Genomic DNA, 16,975 nt, shown 5'->3' with positions numbered 1-16,975 from the left:
ATCTTGATTCACATGTTTCAAGGATGAAACACACAAAAGATAACTGAAATAAAAACCAAGGTCCTTCTTGTATCCTAATATTTCCTCCCCCTAACACAAAATAAAACATTTCTACTGGAAATCCATATACAGAAATCACAATAAACATATTGCTCAATGATCCAGATACATATTTCCATTTCCCAATTCAAAATGAATCCGGGAATACAAACATATATGACCTGAATAAAACATGCTAATATGCTGTTTTACCTTCCACTTCACCTAATGTTGTTTTTATTTCATCTGGAAAATTAATGCAGAATTGTTAGTTATTTCTGAAATTCTGCCTCTATTTTCTCACCAATAGTTTCCTAATTTAAATGTTTCAAAGCCACATTTATAATGATTGATAATATTTATTTTTAGCTTTAAATTTCCTCTATTTCTTAGGTCTTTCAAAATGCCTTTTTTCTCATTTGGATTGTTTTTAATGTCTTTATTTTTTAGTGTTTTTCTATGTACCAAAGTGTTTTATTTTCAACTCACATTTGGATGCTAGTTTAGTTGGGTAAATAACCACAGCACAAGTTTATTTTAGCGCTTCATTACCCACTGCTGCAGATAACTGATCTGAAGCCCACCTCATTTTTTCCTCTGTGTTTTGTTTTTCTCTTAAGTTTCTGTCTGACTCTCCTTTGTTCTTGAGCTCAGTAATTTCACAAAAATTTTCCTAACTGTGTGTCATTGCCAATGAAAGTTGTGCTTTTTTTGTTCAGTACACATAACTCTTTCTGAAGCTTGGGAAAATTTCTTTGCTGCCATTCATTCATTCATTCATTCACTCATTCAACAAATATTTTTTGGAGTTCCTGCGATGTTCCAGTCAGTACTCTGAGAACAGGAGACAGAGCAGGTGGCAAAACAAGGCAAGCGCCTGCCATCTGATAAAGGAGACTGACAATAAAAGGTCAATAAATGACTTTGACTGTAGTCAGCACCGTGAGGATAAACACAGCAGAGCCAGAGAAGGATGGAGCGCCCTGGGCCGGGGGGCGGTGGGGGTGCTATTTGATAACGCGGAGATGAGGACGCTCTTATGAATATGCTCACATTTAAGCAGAGACCTGAAGGAGGTGAGAGGATGCGCCAAACGTTTATTTTACAGAGGAGTGTTCCAGACAGAGAGGGACAGACATATGTAGACGCCCAACCTTATTTGAGGTGAGAACATGGAAAACAAGCCCAAGGAACAGAGGAAAGGCCAGTGTGGCTGGAGTGGAAGGAGCAAGCGTGGAAGCGGAAGGAGATGAACTCAGAAAGGTGTTGTGGCATCTGAGCACTGAGGTCCTCGTATTGTGAAGACTCTAAACTCTGTTATCCCGTCTGGCACAGGGGAAATGAAACCTGAAAAATGCTAGATTTGTTTTTTCTTTTCTAACTTGACTCTCATTCTTTTCATTTTGATTTCTTTGTATTTTTTAATGTATTAAGATAAAACCTCAGTTCAATCGTAAAGCTTACCTGAGTGAATCATCAATTATATCCATTTTAGCATCCACTTGATGCATTAAATTTTTTAAAAAGCATAGTTATGTTTTTAATTTCCAAGAATGCGATATAGCATCATATATCTATTATGGCCCATGTATTTCATGGTGCTTCAACTTATGTCTGTATTTGTAGCTGAGACTACGTCGGTAGTGGGTGTGCTTATCTTCCACCCAGGCGTGACCCTACAAAACCAAGCAATGCAGATTGTGTTTACAGGAGCCTTCGCTCTTCTGGGTCACGTGGAAAAGCGGGCAGCAGAGGGACTGCTGAGTTCACCGCTGATCTGCAGCCTGGTCTGGATCCCTCCAGCGCTCATGTGGGCAGTGCCGATGCTGGCAGAATGGTGTGAAACTCGGATATGCTACCCACTTTCTCTGACCCAAAACCCACTCTGGGCTCCTTCTGAGTTAAACCTCACCAGTCGCCATTCTAATGGTGGAATTACTTAACTTTATTCTGAAGACCCATACTGAAGTGAGTCACCCGGAGTGTGAAGAAACAAAGAGACCACTTAGTATATTCATTAACTGGCTGGTCTCCCAGGCAAATAGTCCTTCTGTAGGAGAAGTATTTTTTTTTAATAACTAACATTTATTTATATAAGATTATCATTATCTGTGTGAGATCCCATATGCTTTCCATCTTATACAACATCTTATAGTCTGTTCTGCTCTCCTTTCCAACATTGCTGTGCATTTGATTTTATTTTAGTATTTTTCTTTTACTTCCCTGGAATCTGGGTGTGGAGAAATGGTCAACACTAGTGTTTTTACAGCCATGTCAAATTGGATATATCCCACTGGATATTTATCCCACCTAAAAATTATGCACTCTCTCCAGCTTCGTGCTCATAAATAGTAGATTGACATCTTATTTTTTCCCTATTTTTCCAGTTCATAGATACTTGTTTCTTCCATTTTCATTTTTGTAGTTTCCTAATAGAAAGAAGCAAATCAATTTATTTTTCTTCACAACAGTGAAATTTTAGCGAAATACGTGAGTCTCTGAATAATAGTGGAATCTAATACTAGACCTTGAAAATAAACACAACTATTTACCTGAAAGGGAGTATACTTTTCAGGAATTTTTTTTCCACAGCTAGAAACAAACCGCAAGAAATAACCAAATAACCAAATAGTTTTACTAACTTAGGACCATCACAAATATACGTAAAAATTCATTTCTTTCTTAAACAGTTATATTTTATTTGCACGCATTCACAACGTAATTATTAGATATGCGCCAAAATATAAGCTCTGAAACAAATAGCTTAGTTGTAAATAGTGTCAGCTGATCTTTTTCACTAGCAGCTTGTTCTCAGTTTTACATATATATGTGTGTGTATATACGCATACATATATATTAGCAATTAAAAAAGTGTAGGAGTACTTCCTCTTTTTTTCCCCTTCTATTTCCTTCTGTTCCTGTGCAATTCAGTCCTAAAGTCACGGTGGGTGGGAAGGGTGCAGAGGCCCACGCAGGCCCAGGCGGCATCCTCTTGCACCGCTGCCTGGCTGGCGCAGGAGTTGGAGCCGTGCTGAGAGCCCTGGCAGTGTGGAGCATGCGCCGGGTGAGGCCGAGGGGGCGGGGCTGGTGCCGCGCAGGTTGAGAAGGCCTCGTCTTAGCAGCGCTGCTCCAGCACGCGGGAGCTCGAGCAGAGAAGCAGGGAGCTTGCAGGGGGCACTGCTAGGCTCTAGCGTTGGAGCCCGGACAGGGTGAGAAGGACGTTCGCAGGGAAGGGGAAAGGCGCAGAGGGTCAAGCCGGGTGGAGTGAGGAGTTTGTCTGATTGAGGAACCACCTGGTGTAGGAGTGTGACGTCCAGGCTTGCTGGGAGGGTGCTGCAGAGCAGAGAGTGGGAGCTGGCTCACAGTGGAAGGTCTGAGCGAGGGCTGTTTAGGAGGGAATCGGCTAAAGGAAGGGCACTGATGATGATGAGAAATTGGTTAGTACAGGAGGACTGATCAAATAGGATAACTCAAGGCAGGTTCTCACTGTTAAAGAAGTGAGTTATATGAAAAAAAAAAGAACTAAAATGAAGCCTCTAGTATTGCATTGGAATTGAAAGTATTGAGGATCGGCTTAAGTGTGTGTGTGTGTGTGTGAGTGTGTACTTCTATCCACTGAGAGGGCTTGGGGGCAGTGACACTCCATAAGGTGCACACACACAGCAGCTGCTCCTGGATTCCGAATAACATTCCCTACTAATAGGGCTTCTTGAAGAAAGGAAATTAAAATATGAACTTGAGGTATTTTGGTATTCCAAAGAGTAAGGAGGTACTCAAGGAATGGAGATACATGTCAACAGGGCACAGAAGACAGCTGGAAAGGTGCTCACTAGTCAACTGTAAAAGCTGAGCACCAAAGTAAATAATGGTAATAGTGATCATAACCCTTTGAATAAAATTGAAGACTATGATTCCAAACTCATATAAATAAATGAATGAATAAACAGAAAATTTGAAGAAGAATGGGGTATTTCCGTAATTTCAAAGGAACTCCCCACAAAATGTCCTAATTACAAAGAAAGTAACATTAAGGTGGAAAAGTCAAAGTTTCCTGATTTTGATGGTTGTGCTATATGTAGGGAAATGCCCTTGTTTGTAGGAAATACTCAAGTATCTGGGGATGATGGTTTGGATTGCTTAAAAGAAACAAAAAAAGTAGAAGTTTCAGTAGGTATATCATATAAATTTAAGAAATTAAGCAATAGAAGAACTAACAATATGACAAAAAATTGTGAGGAGTGGCAAAGGGGAAGCCTCAGGTATGTAAATGTGCTGAATTTCTAATCCTTTGTAGGGTGAATGAATTTGAAATATCAAGACATGGGTTCTTATAATCTATGGAAGGCAATTTGTCAATATCTGTCAAGATTAAAAAGGCTCATATCCACTGACCCAGAATTCCCACTTTGGGGAATTTACCACCCTCAATGGAACATACATGAAATGATGAATGTTAAAGGTTTTTCAATGCAAGATTGTCTCTGAGAGTAGAGGATTTTGACTGCCCAAATGTTCATCAACGGAGCCTGGTTAAATAAACAGTGGTACATCCATTCAAGGGATGCTAAGGAAGTGAAAAACAAATGAGGTATTTCCTAATGTATTGAAATGGAAAGACCTCCTAGATATTATTGTAAAGTAAAAAGGCAAGAAACAAAGCAATACATATAATATGCAATGTTTAGTGTAAAAAAAGTTGAAAATAAGAATCTATGATTGCCTATACATACATAAACAAATCCAAAAATAAATTCTGGAAATTAAATAAGATAAGAATAGCAATTACCTAGGAGACACAGGAATGGAATAGAATGGGGTTGAAAGACAGAAGGGAGATTTTTCATTATTACCTCTTATTTATTTTTTAACCCTGTTAAAAAATCACCTATGAAAATTAAATTTAAAAAATGGATAGAAAAAAACCAGAAGAATAGGAAAAGTCTAAGAGATAAATGTGGTTGGCAGAATAATGCCCCAAAATGTGCACGCACTATTTCCTAGGACCTATGAATATGTTGTCTTACATGACAAAAGGACTCTCAGATGTAATTAAGTTTATGGACCTTCAGATGGAGGGATCACCCAGGTGGGGCCAATCTAATTTTATGGGTCCCTAAGAATAGAGGACCTCTCCTGGCTTTGATCATGGCTTCTATGGAATAAAGGAACTTCAACCTCTAACTTCACTCTGTGCAAAAGAAAAATTCAAGAAAGATCAAACACTCAAACATAAATCCTAGAACCATAAACTTATGGAATAAAACATAGGAGAATATATTTATGACCTTGGTATGGATAAATCTTTCTTAGGACACAAAAATCACTGATAACAATTTTTCTAAAATGATGAACTGGTCTTCATCAATATTATCAATATCTGTTCATGGAAAGACAAGATTAGTAAAATCCATAGAAAATCCGCAGACTGGGAAAAATCAGCACAGTATGTAAATCTGAATAAGGACACACCTGCAGAATATGTAAATTACTCCTATATCAACAGAAATAAGATTAAATACCCAATTATAAAATGGGCAAAGGATTTGAACAGACACTTCACAAAAGAAGTCATGGAAATGACCAATAAGCACATGAAAAAGTGTTCAATATCTTTAATCCTTAGAGAAGTCCAGTTTAAAACCACAATTAGATACAATTTCATATGCAGTAGAATGTCTAAAATTTAAAAGTGAGAAAAGGAAAGTATAACTGAGTGTTTCTAGAGAAAAAGTGCATCTCAGCCCCTATCTATAAAAAACAAAAAAGAATAAAAATAATTCAAGGCAGATCAAACACTTAAACATAAAACCCAGAACAATAAATCTTCCAGAAGAAAACATAGGAGAATATCATCATGTCTTTGAGGTCACAAGCTGGCATGTGGCAGGATGAGAGCAAGTGGAGCTACTGTGTATTGCTGGTGTTAGTATAAAATTATACAACCAGCTTAGAGAAATCTTTGACCATTTCCTATAAAGTTAAGCATGCATCTACCTCCACGAGTCAGCATTTTCACTCCTAAGTATCTAACACAAAGGTCAAAAAGAAATGAATACGAAGAGATTTTTACAAGAATGTTCATAGCAGTCTAAGTCTTAAGAATAAAAAAATAGGAAAATGCAAATATCCATCAACAGGAAAATGAATCAATAATGTGTGGTTCATTAATAGAGTGGAATACTCAACAATGAAAAGTAACACATAACAACATAAATGATACACATAACAACATAAAGAACCTTACAGATATTGTGCAAAGTGAACAAAACTGGAAACAAAAAGGACATATTTCAGTGGTAGAAGTCACAAAGTGATGGCCTCTGTCAAAAGGGCTTTGACTGAAAAATTTATGAGGGAAGTGTCCAGAGTGATAGAGGTTCCTTACCTTGTTTTGGGTAATGCTAACACGTGCGTATACAATTTTCAAAGCTCATCAAACAGAAAATATATGAAAGGTACATTTTGTTGTATGTAATTTATACTTCAATTAAAAAATAGTGTTGGCTAAAGTATCACTTATAATTAGTTAGGGTGGAGCCACGACGTCCACACTGAGATGAGGATGTCTGAGTAGGCTAAACATGAGTAATGGAGGAAGCCATTTGGAATTTTTAAACAAAAGAGATCCATTTAAGAATTTATTTTGATAGTGCAGATAAATTATCTTTGCATGTTATAGTCTTTTATTTTGTTCTTTTACATAGAAATAGTATGAAAATCATAAAATTAATTATAGTTTAAAAAATCTAATGGATCATTACCATTATTTTTGAAAGAAAATTAGTGTTGGCAGCTGTGTGGAGAGTGGACCATGAAAGGATATCATTATCTAATATGTGAACAAAATTCTGCTCTTACGAAACCAGATATGCTACTAGGAAATCTTAGATTCACCGATCAGCATTTCTGACACATCCGAGAGGATCTAGGGTTCCCACTCCCTTCATCTGTGGGGTGCGTCACCCTGGACGTCTGCTAATGTTGAACATCTGTGTTTTGTTTTCATTGAAAGATGTCCCATTTGGACTGCCAAAAAGAGAATGGGGTCATTAGTTATTCTACGATGTGAAGTTATCCAACAGATCATTCTTGTATGAGGAACAGTAGTGTCAGGAAAGCCATAGCTGCTATCATTAATCCTAAAATTGGCTTCGCCCCTGGGAGTCATTGCAGTCCTGATTTCAAAAGAGATTGCTGGATTATCACAATCTTCAAACAAAATGAAAGTAGTTTTATACAGCATTTATCAACTGGGAATCATTGTAAACTGATGTTTTCTGAATACTAAAGTAAAAACATAAATAAAGAACAAGATAAGGTACTTATGTGCATGCTGAATTACCAAGGTTTGAGTTATGTTTAGTAGTTTGAGTCCATATATGTTTGGTGAAAATGAATAATCCATGTGAATTACTCTCAGTTTGTTTATGTGATTATTTTATTAACTATGGCAACTTATTTTCCATTATGTTGGACCACTGGATGTTTACTAATTTGTGTGAAAGACCGTATTCCAGAAGAGAAATAAGCTGTTGTACATTATGTATCTTTCATATCCTTATTATATGTGATAATGTATGAAACCAAATTCATTATGATTTGATTCATTTTGATCATAAAGAGGCCATAATGTATGATTATAGGTACCTATGTGAAGGGTTGGAATGTTAAGTGGTGCACTCTTTTTTCTGCTTAAGAAACCTCTTTTTTATTCATGTGTTTAATTGTGTCCTTCTGAAATATATACAATTAATAGACGTGTAATCATGTCCTTCTAAAATGTCTTTTTACATTTGCTAACCAAAAGGTCTGTAAGGGACTATGAGTAAGATAGTTGTTGGTTTTAATTTTTATATACATATTATGTAAGCGTTTATTCACCATATATGTAGACTTATATTCACTAATTAGGTCCACAATTTGAATTTAAAGTAATAAAAACAAAAAAGATGATATATGCAGAAGAAATGGAATTATAATTCTAGTTTTATTAGCACCGTAGAGACCATGATAAGCATACCTTTATTTTAAACATGTGGAACAGTTCTAATTTCACCCCTCTGTTTCTTAGCTCTCTATTTTATAAAATAGAAGTGTTATTAAGATACAAGGATACTTGGAAAGACTCTGTGTGTGTGTCTTGCTTTATATAAATACAGTATAATTAAATTGTATGTATATATATGACGTTTATTCATTATAATCTACTAATAGAACTTTATTTCAAGACCCTATTTGTCATTGAAGATCTGACTGTCTTCATATCTGATGCATTGCTCAGATATGTTATTCCATCTCTTTCTACTGTGTGCCTATTCAACTCCTCTGATATTTCCCAGCTGCCCACAGTTGTACGTGTTCAAAATTTGCTTTGATTATAAATTTAGTGGTTTGAATCACAGTGCAGAATACTAAATAATTGAAAAAGAATACTGTCATTTAATCAATCAAATCTTATATTTTCTTATAGGAGGATGTCAAAAATGAATATTTGCAAGAAGAAAAACAAAAGGAATGGGAAAACTTCAAGGTACAATACTATATATGGCAACCAAATGTATAGGATAGCTAATCATTCTTTCCTATGGTAACCTATATTAAATTAGTGATAACTTTTTCAGAGAGTATGCATATTAATGTAAAGGAAGTAATTATAATACATGGGTGTTGAGGAAAATATTACCACTGAAAAATATATTGTTTAATTCTTTATGGCTTAATACAGTCTTGTAAGAAATGTTTAAAATGAAGTTATAGTAACTCCATTTTTTCCCTCCAAATTTAGAAGGAAGAATATCCGTAAGTAGCTACTGCACGCCGAACCATTTATATGTGCTGTATTGTTTAACCCCTTTAACTACAATTGTTGCTTTTCTTATTTTATGGAAGCAGAAACCAAGAACTGTGGAGGTTGAGGAACTGGTTCAAGTAGCACAGATAGTATAACTTCCAGGAAGATGACCTTGATTTGCCCAATTCCAGATTCAACAAGTTCTTTGTGATTTTACTGTGCTTTCTATGAGGGCTATAGAATGCACTTGGCAAATGAGGATGAGACTATAGTTGTTTTGTAATATATATGTCAAAAGAAAGACTAGTGGCTATGGTGATTTTCACACCGCCATGGGATTAATCCAAACTTTTGGCATTTTGAGAAATTGTCAAAATTATCATCACTGTTATCACCATCATCGTCATCACTATCTTCACCATAACTTATCCAACAGCTTCTATAAAATATACAGACTGGGTGAAACCCTTTAGAGATTTCATATGTGTATATCTTTAATTGTATTTAGGAACATGAAAAGGGATAACTCTGGAGATTGTGGCAAAGCTGAGACACACGGTCTCCAGTATATGTAGAAAATTTATAAAGAACACAACATAAAGACCTAAGACAACACACCACCTTTTAAAGTAGCAGCCTCTTTATTTTTCTAGCTGACATGGTAGATTAATGTGGTATGAGACACCACAGGATCAACAGAAAGTAAAAATAACAGGCAGAGATTTTAAATAGAGCATTTCATAAAAAAAAAAAAATACTCTAATGGGCTCCTCAAATAAATAGAAGAAAAGGTAAAGCTTCTTCAAGCAGCTCAATCTTAAGCTCTGGATCTGGATGAGCATAGGTGAGTGCAGCACAACATCTGCGTGACTTTAAGCCCAATATTTATTTCTCCTTTGTGTTGTGGGTATATAGGGTAGGGTGGGGACATCAACCCATGCAGTAAGAATGGGTGTGTCAGAAAAACTTTCCAAATATTTATTTCTGTTAAGAGAAGAACAGTGAAACAAAGCATGGGATGAATTCCCACGTCAAAATACTACCTCCCATAACCATCGGCAATGATGCCATCCTTGGCAGAGTGACAGTGTGCTCTTGCCTTGATAAATTCCTAACTCTGTGTTCTCGATAAGCTGGTTTTTACGAGTTTGTTCACATTCTTGTCAGTCAATGAACGCTGATTTAGCTCCCACCAGAGATTTACATTGCTCGAAATATTATAATTTAGTAAAAAAATTAAAACTAAGTCTATTGTTGAAATATATAGCATTTTTCTTTGTAAATTCCAGTTTTTCCTAAAATAAAATCTGATCCTCTTTTAATCCTATACACAAAAACAATAAATAAATTAAAATATTTTAATACTTTTCAATTTCCATTCAAGAAATCCAAATTTGCTTTTAAAAATTTGTACATGACTTTGTAGGAATTTTGCCCCTACCAAAATCTGCTACCCTACGGACTTTCCTTCAGTTCTCTAAAAGGCTGTTCTCTCTCTTGTCTGAAACACCTTTACCTGAGCTAATTGGTAAATTCTTATTGTCAGCTTCACTACTACCCTGTGATTTCAATAAGGGAGAGAGATTGACGAGCACAGCGCTCATCATATAATGGGAACTCAGTAGCTAGGAAGAATGAATGAATGATAGACGTATCTCCAGTAGATGCTTTCACTGCTGAAATGGCCCAGATCAAAGGTGCCCTCACTTTGGTGATGTCATCCCCAATCTACCATGGGGGAGTCCCTGGAAAAAGTAGGAGCTCAGACCTTTCATTCAAGCTATTGTTTCTTTAATGATGCCCTGCTGTCTGTCACATTGTCATCACGTATTTAGATTCTGACTCATGGAACTTCCAGCTGGATTTATCAGACTCTCAGATTTATTAAAGTTACGGCAGGAACAGCTTATGAAGAGCGATTCACAGAGCTGTACCTGAAGCTGGCTGCTCTTGTCCCACGTCCTAAAATCTAGATCATTTTCTAACTGTGCAAGTTCATACCCCACAGGAATTCTTGTTAAAAATGTCCTATTACCTAACATTTGGTGACTGGTCCTGGCAGGGTATCTGTTATGGAACCAAGAAGTTGTCATGGAACTCAACCTTGCCTCCCTTTTTTCCTGTAGTGTATACATCCTGGAATATTGGAACACCTAGACTTTTTAAAAGAATCCTGTGAGGGTGAGCACGTCGGATTTCACAGCACTAACAAGAAAAGATTGAGCTTTCGTGTCCATGCTTTCTAGCCCAGCAGCCTTACACCGTATTGGCACTCTAGAGACATTTTTCTGATTGATTTATAAAATCTGAAACTAAGAACCAATTGGAAAGCGTATGGGAAAATACATTGTTGAACACAATGGTGTGCTAATCAATGTTTAACAAACTACCCCCTAAACAAAACAAAAGCCCTTGATTTGTAGCATGCGCTAATTTTCACGGTGTAAATATTCCCATCGTAGTCAATTTCAAACTCCCAACATGATGTCACCGTGAGTGCAGTTGGAGGAAATGCACATGGTTGGCTTTCATGGGACGTCAGCCTGCCCAGCACACCAGTGAGACACTGACATCTGTGAGATTTGCACTTACACAAACCTGATTTAACAAGTAGGCCCAGAAAACTGTGGCTTTTAAGAATCTCCCGAGAATAAAGGAAGTGACAAGATACGGAGCCGTTCCACCAGGACTGGCTGGAGGCCTGGAATCAGGAGAGGTGGATTATGGATATTTACGGAAAATTAAGTAAAAGGTAGAAATTTGGAAGGAAATAATCATTTCTCAGTATTGCTAACAACAACCAAAACAAATTCAGGATTTGCCGTATATTCTTTCTGGTTCTCCTAAGTTAACTTTTCTGATGAAAACTGTTTGTTTTCTATGCTTGTTTATTTTATTCGGTCTGACAATATATCCCAGACAGGCCTACCACCTGTTTTTTCTTTTTTTTTTTTTTTTGCCATTCCTGTCTCTAGTCAAAGCCCTTTGCTATTCAGAGAAGTTTGAACTCCTCAAACAAACAAACATTCATCTTTTTGTGCTTAATTATCCCTCCCAAGATTCTTCCTTTCTGACCATTCATTCAGTTTAGTTTTCTTGCTCTTCCAGCACAAATTCTCATTTGGCTTTGTTCTTTGTACTTTCCCTCACTCTTCTTAACTAATTTGAGATCTTAGTCTTCCTTGAGGTCACGACACCCACCACATGGTATCAAACCTTCCTGGACTGCCCCAGCTCCCATGGGTAGTCCTTTCTTAATGAGTTCTTATGGTCTATAACTTATGGTTACATGCTTGGCTGTGTACTGAACTATTATTTGCTAAATGTTTTGTACGTGTCTTCTTCTCTCTTTTTAAAGTATATTTTAAGGTATTTGCAAAGAGAGACCATACAAAACAGAATAGCATTGAACACACAGGGAAACAAAAAATACTTGGTGTTAATTTGAATATAGACCTGAAAAAAGATAATTTGATAAGTAAATGCTTTTCTAATGTTTTTATCACATTTTAGTTTCATATACTAAAATATTTGAATACTTTTAATAGTTTGAACTAAAAGCTGATATAATAATAGTTGCCATCTTTATGGTTCACTCAAATTTGTTCTAGAATAGGGATTTTTTGGTTTTGGTTTTTGGTTAATGTAATCCTTTGGAATGAAATAATAAAAGAGTTATGAATCAGAGTAGAAATCTAGTTTCACATAAAAAGAACTGAAGCAAATAAAAACACTACAAAAATTAGAATGAAATTGCATTCCAAAATATCTGAAGGGATCACTCCATATTAATTTTCAAACTGTATTCAGAAATTTTTAATGTAAATATTCAGTATGTTGCAAAAATAAAAATCCAAATCATGGACTCAAGTGTGGTCCCTCGCTATAATTTTCATGGATTAAAAGGTTTTAGGAATTTTGGAAAAGGGGTCCAGCAGGCAAGCACTGGTAGTCTAATTTTTACTGGGCATATTAAATGATTAATGGCATTTGTTACAGTTGTTTATATTTATTTTAATTAGTCTTTATACTTAAGCATCTTGAATTCATCTGAGAATATTAACTGCCTATTACTTTCAAGAAGAGGCAGAATGGATACAACTTACTGCATATCTCCATATTGGGCTGAAAAGGCACAACTCAAAAAATAACAAAATTAACTCTGTAGAAATACAAAGAAAACAAAACAAAGAATTTCCACTCCCTTATGTTGTAGCCAGTGTAAGTGACTTCTTTGTAAGGCCAGGGTCAAAACGACTTAATTCTACGGGGAAAAAACTAATTTTAAGTAAATCTGTGTCAAATTCCCCAGCTGCATATACACTTTTGAGTATTGGCTCACGTTTCAATCCACATTCACCCCGGTTCTTTGGCCCGACTGTCACGCCTCGATTCTACCCTTCAAGTGAAATGAAATACCATTTTAGTCTTCTCTTCTCTAGGCTGTATTTCATTAGTTCCTTCAGTTCCCTTCATAAATCTTATTTTCTTTGTTTAAAATTATTTTGTTGCTCTCTTCTGGACCCTCAGTGATTAACATGAGACCACTAAATTAAATTTCACTCGTTACGCCCAAGTCTCTGCACCAAATTATTATGTTAATTGAACTCGTGCCTCAGGCTGGTCATCATGACTGAGCTGGAATATGTTATTGAGAAGTGAAAATTTTCTTTTCCATTATACCAATTATTGCTTGATCTTTTTATCATAAAATTCATATTTGCTTATTCGTCTCAGGATTATTATGAAAAGAAATATTAATGATTAACCCCTTGAAGTGTATCTGTGGCTTTCAAATGGTGAATTGAAGCTTTCTTTGTTTGTTGCATCTCTCTTTGAGAACATTTTCTCATTGTTTGAAATTCTCCTTCTGCCTGTCTCCTCCTCCAGATTTTAGGCTCCTTGAAGGTAAGGTCGCATTCACAGACGTATGTCCAGAGCAGAACATGAGCCAGCAGGCCTTCAGTGTCATTACTTAGATGATAAAAATGGGTGAATATCTGCATAATTCAAAGGACTCATTATCTTCTGAAATGTAAAAAGGAATAAAAATTCATATAATTTGCTAATTTTTTTAAAGATTTTATTTTTTTTTCCTTTTTCTTCCCAAAGCCCCCCGGCACATACTTGTATATTCTTCGGGGTGGGTCCTTCTAGTTGTGGCATGTGGGATGCTGCCTCAGCGTGGCTTGATGAGCAGTGCCATGTCCGCGCCCAGGATTCGAACCAACGAAACACTGGGCCGCCTGCAGCGGAGCGCGCAAACTTAACCACTCGGCCAAGCGGCCAGCCCTATAATTTGCTAATTTTTATCGAGCATTAATGTGTGTCTGGCTGAATAATCAGGGGTCAACGTAAATGAAACAGGCCCTGCTTTATGCAGCTCCTGGATCTCTCTAACGGGAGAAACAAAAATTACAGAAGCAAAGACACAAATAAGTGTATACACAACATTTTGAGAAGTTCTCTAAAGGATGCTGTAGAGGAAGAGAAAAAAGCGTATGAGGTGGAATAACAGGTTCATCTAACAATTTTTCCTTTGACAATCCTTTTTATTTCTTTTTTAATTTGTCTGTGTGAATATACTCACATACCAGCCTACTAATGTTTTGTGTGTGCAGTTGACCACATAAGCTCTACCCTTAGAAAAATAATTCTAGATTCACCTCATTTTCTATCCGATTAAAATGCCCTTCAATTCATTACTTTATTTGAGGTTTGCTTACTAAGAGCTAACTAAATATGAGGGACTTTTCCAGTTCTAATTGTTTCTCTTTTATTTTCAACACTTCTTAAACGCGGAAGTTGCTAGCTATTGTGAAGCTTTTTCTTTCAAAGCTTATAATTTATTTTAGATCTCAATCTATGATCTGGAACTTGTGGACTAGTAACATAATAGAACTCAAAGTAACCAAGCAAGCAGTTATAATGTCCTTATTTTTCTCTTTTCTATGGAAAGAAGTGTTAATGCTAATTTTGTGCATTATGCATCGTAATGTCTTATCTTGAATATGCACAGTCTGTGATTCTCCCTCTAATGGAAAACCCCAGACCGCTTCCTTGATTCTTGGTACGAAGATATAAGTACTTCTTCAGACCAGTTGTAATTCAAAAGTTATTTAAAGTACTAGTCAATGATATAGCATCTGCCTAAATTGTACATAGGCAGATTGCATCTATTATATGCAAAGGGCTGGTGTCCATTCATCAGCGGGAGGAGGATGAAAAATTCAAGGATGAGATTCAGAATTTGAGATGCATACCCCAAGCAAAGGGGAGGAAGGGAGTTGGTCTCTGAGCCTTGCAGTAATTTCTTAGGTACGAGAACAGGCAAGTGGGTTCACAAAATAGCACCAACAGAGTATGCACGTCAACAATAAGTGGACTTTTGGACCTCATCCTCATGGTGTAATGAGACACCCATGCAGCCAGTAAAAGTCACAAGGTTCCAGGGTGCACTTTTATAGTCAGGATGATGCACGGACTGGTAATAGCTTCAGGAAGCTAAGTCAGCTGAGTAGTCTTCAAATTTCTAAGCTTCTTTTTTTTATTATTATTTCAGCTTTATTGAGGTATAATTGACATAAAATTGTAAAATACTGAAAGTGTACATTGTAGTGACCTGATATATGTATACAATGTGAAAGGATTTCCCCCCCCCCCCATCTAGTTAATTAACACACCCATCACCTCACATATTTATCTTTTTTCTTTTTTTGGTAAGAATATTCGGTTCTACTCTCTCAGCAAATTTCAGCTATACAATCCAGTGTTATCAACTGTAGTCACCATGTTCTGCATTAGATCCTCAGACCTTATTCATCTTATAACTGAAAGTTAGTGCCCTTTACCAGCCTCTCCCTATTTCCCCCACTCCCTAGCTGCAGGCAACCACTTTTCTATTCTCTGTTTCCATCAGTTTGACTTTTTCTTTTTTTTACGATTCCACATAAAAGTGATTCCACACAGTATTTGTCTTTCTCTGTCTGACTTACCTCTCAGCATAAAGCCATCAAGTTGCATCCAGTCATCACAAATAGCAGGATTTCCTTCTTTTGCATGGCTGAATAATTGTCTATTGTACATACATACCCATCTTTAACTGTCATCTGTTGATGGACGCTTAGTTTGTTTCCCTATCTTGGCTGTTGTTGATAATACTGCAGAATACTGGGAGTGCAGACATCTCTTTAATATCTTGTTTTAATTTCCTTTGGATAAATACCCAGAGATAGGATTCCTGGATCATATGATAGTTCTATTTTTTAATTTTTTGAGGAACCTCCATATTGTTTTCCATAGTGGCTGCACCAATTTACATTCCCACCAAGAGTGCCCAAGGGTTCCCATTTCTCCAGATCCTCACCAGAATTTGCGACTTCTTGTCTTTCTGGTGATAGCCATTCTAACAGGTGTGAGGTGATTTCTCATTGTGGCTTTGATTTACATTTCCCTAATGATTAATGACGTTGAGCACCTTTTCACGTAGCTGTTAATCATTTGGATGTCTTCTTTGGAAAAATGTGTATTCAGTTCCCCTTCTCACTTTTAAATTGGATTGTTTGGTTTTTTGCTATTGAGTGGTTCTTTATGTATTTTGGGTGTTAACTCTCTATGAGATATGTGATTTGCAAAGAAATTAAAAGCATTTACATTGGAAAGGAAGAAGTAAAATTTCTCTATTTGCAGATGACATGATATTATATATAGAAAACCCTAAACTCATCACCAAAAAATTGTTAGAAGTAATAAACAAATTCAGTAAAGTTGCAGGATACAAAATCAATATGTAAAAATCAGTTACATTTCTATAGACTAATAATGAACTATCAGAAAGAGGAATTAATAAAACAATATCATTTGCAATTGCATCTAAAAGAGTAAAATACATAAGAATAGATTTAACCCAGGACTTCAAAGATCTATACAAACGAAACTATAAGACATTGATGAAAGAAATTTAAAAAGACACAAATAAATGGAAAGAAATACTGTACTTATGGATTGGAAGAATTACTATTGTTAAAATGTCCATACTACCCAAAGCGATCTCCAGATTCAGTGCAATCCCTACCAAAATCCCAATGGCATTTTTCACAGAAATAGAACAAACAATCCTAAAATTTGTAGAAACCACAAAAGACC

General features: G+C 36.2%; 1 protein-coding gene across 4 annotated transcripts in view; it reads left to right on the top strand.

The window, feature by feature from the left end:
- The window catches only part of CNBD1 (cyclic nucleotide binding domain containing 1), a 409,209-nt gene that overhangs the window by 386,548 nt on the left and 5,686 nt on the right, over positions 1–16,975 (top strand). For all 4 annotated transcript variants that reach the window (XM_070221378.1, XM_023648351.2, XM_070221377.1 and 1 more), the window contains one exon: positions 8,510–8,569. In XM_070221378.1, the coding sequence (XP_070077479.1) occupies positions 8,510–8,569 (60 nt within the window). The remainder of the gene's footprint in view (positions 1–8,509; positions 8,570–16,975) is intronic.

This window comes from Equus caballus, chromosome 9 (genome assembly GCF_041296265.1).
Source record: "Equus caballus isolate H_3958 breed thoroughbred chromosome 9, TB-T2T, whole genome shotgun sequence".
Taxonomy (NCBI): Eukaryota; Metazoa; Chordata; class Mammalia; order Perissodactyla; family Equidae; genus Equus; species Equus caballus.
The sequence above is the reverse complement of the archived record's forward strand: the minus strand, read 5'-3'. Positions and strand labels throughout refer to the sequence as shown.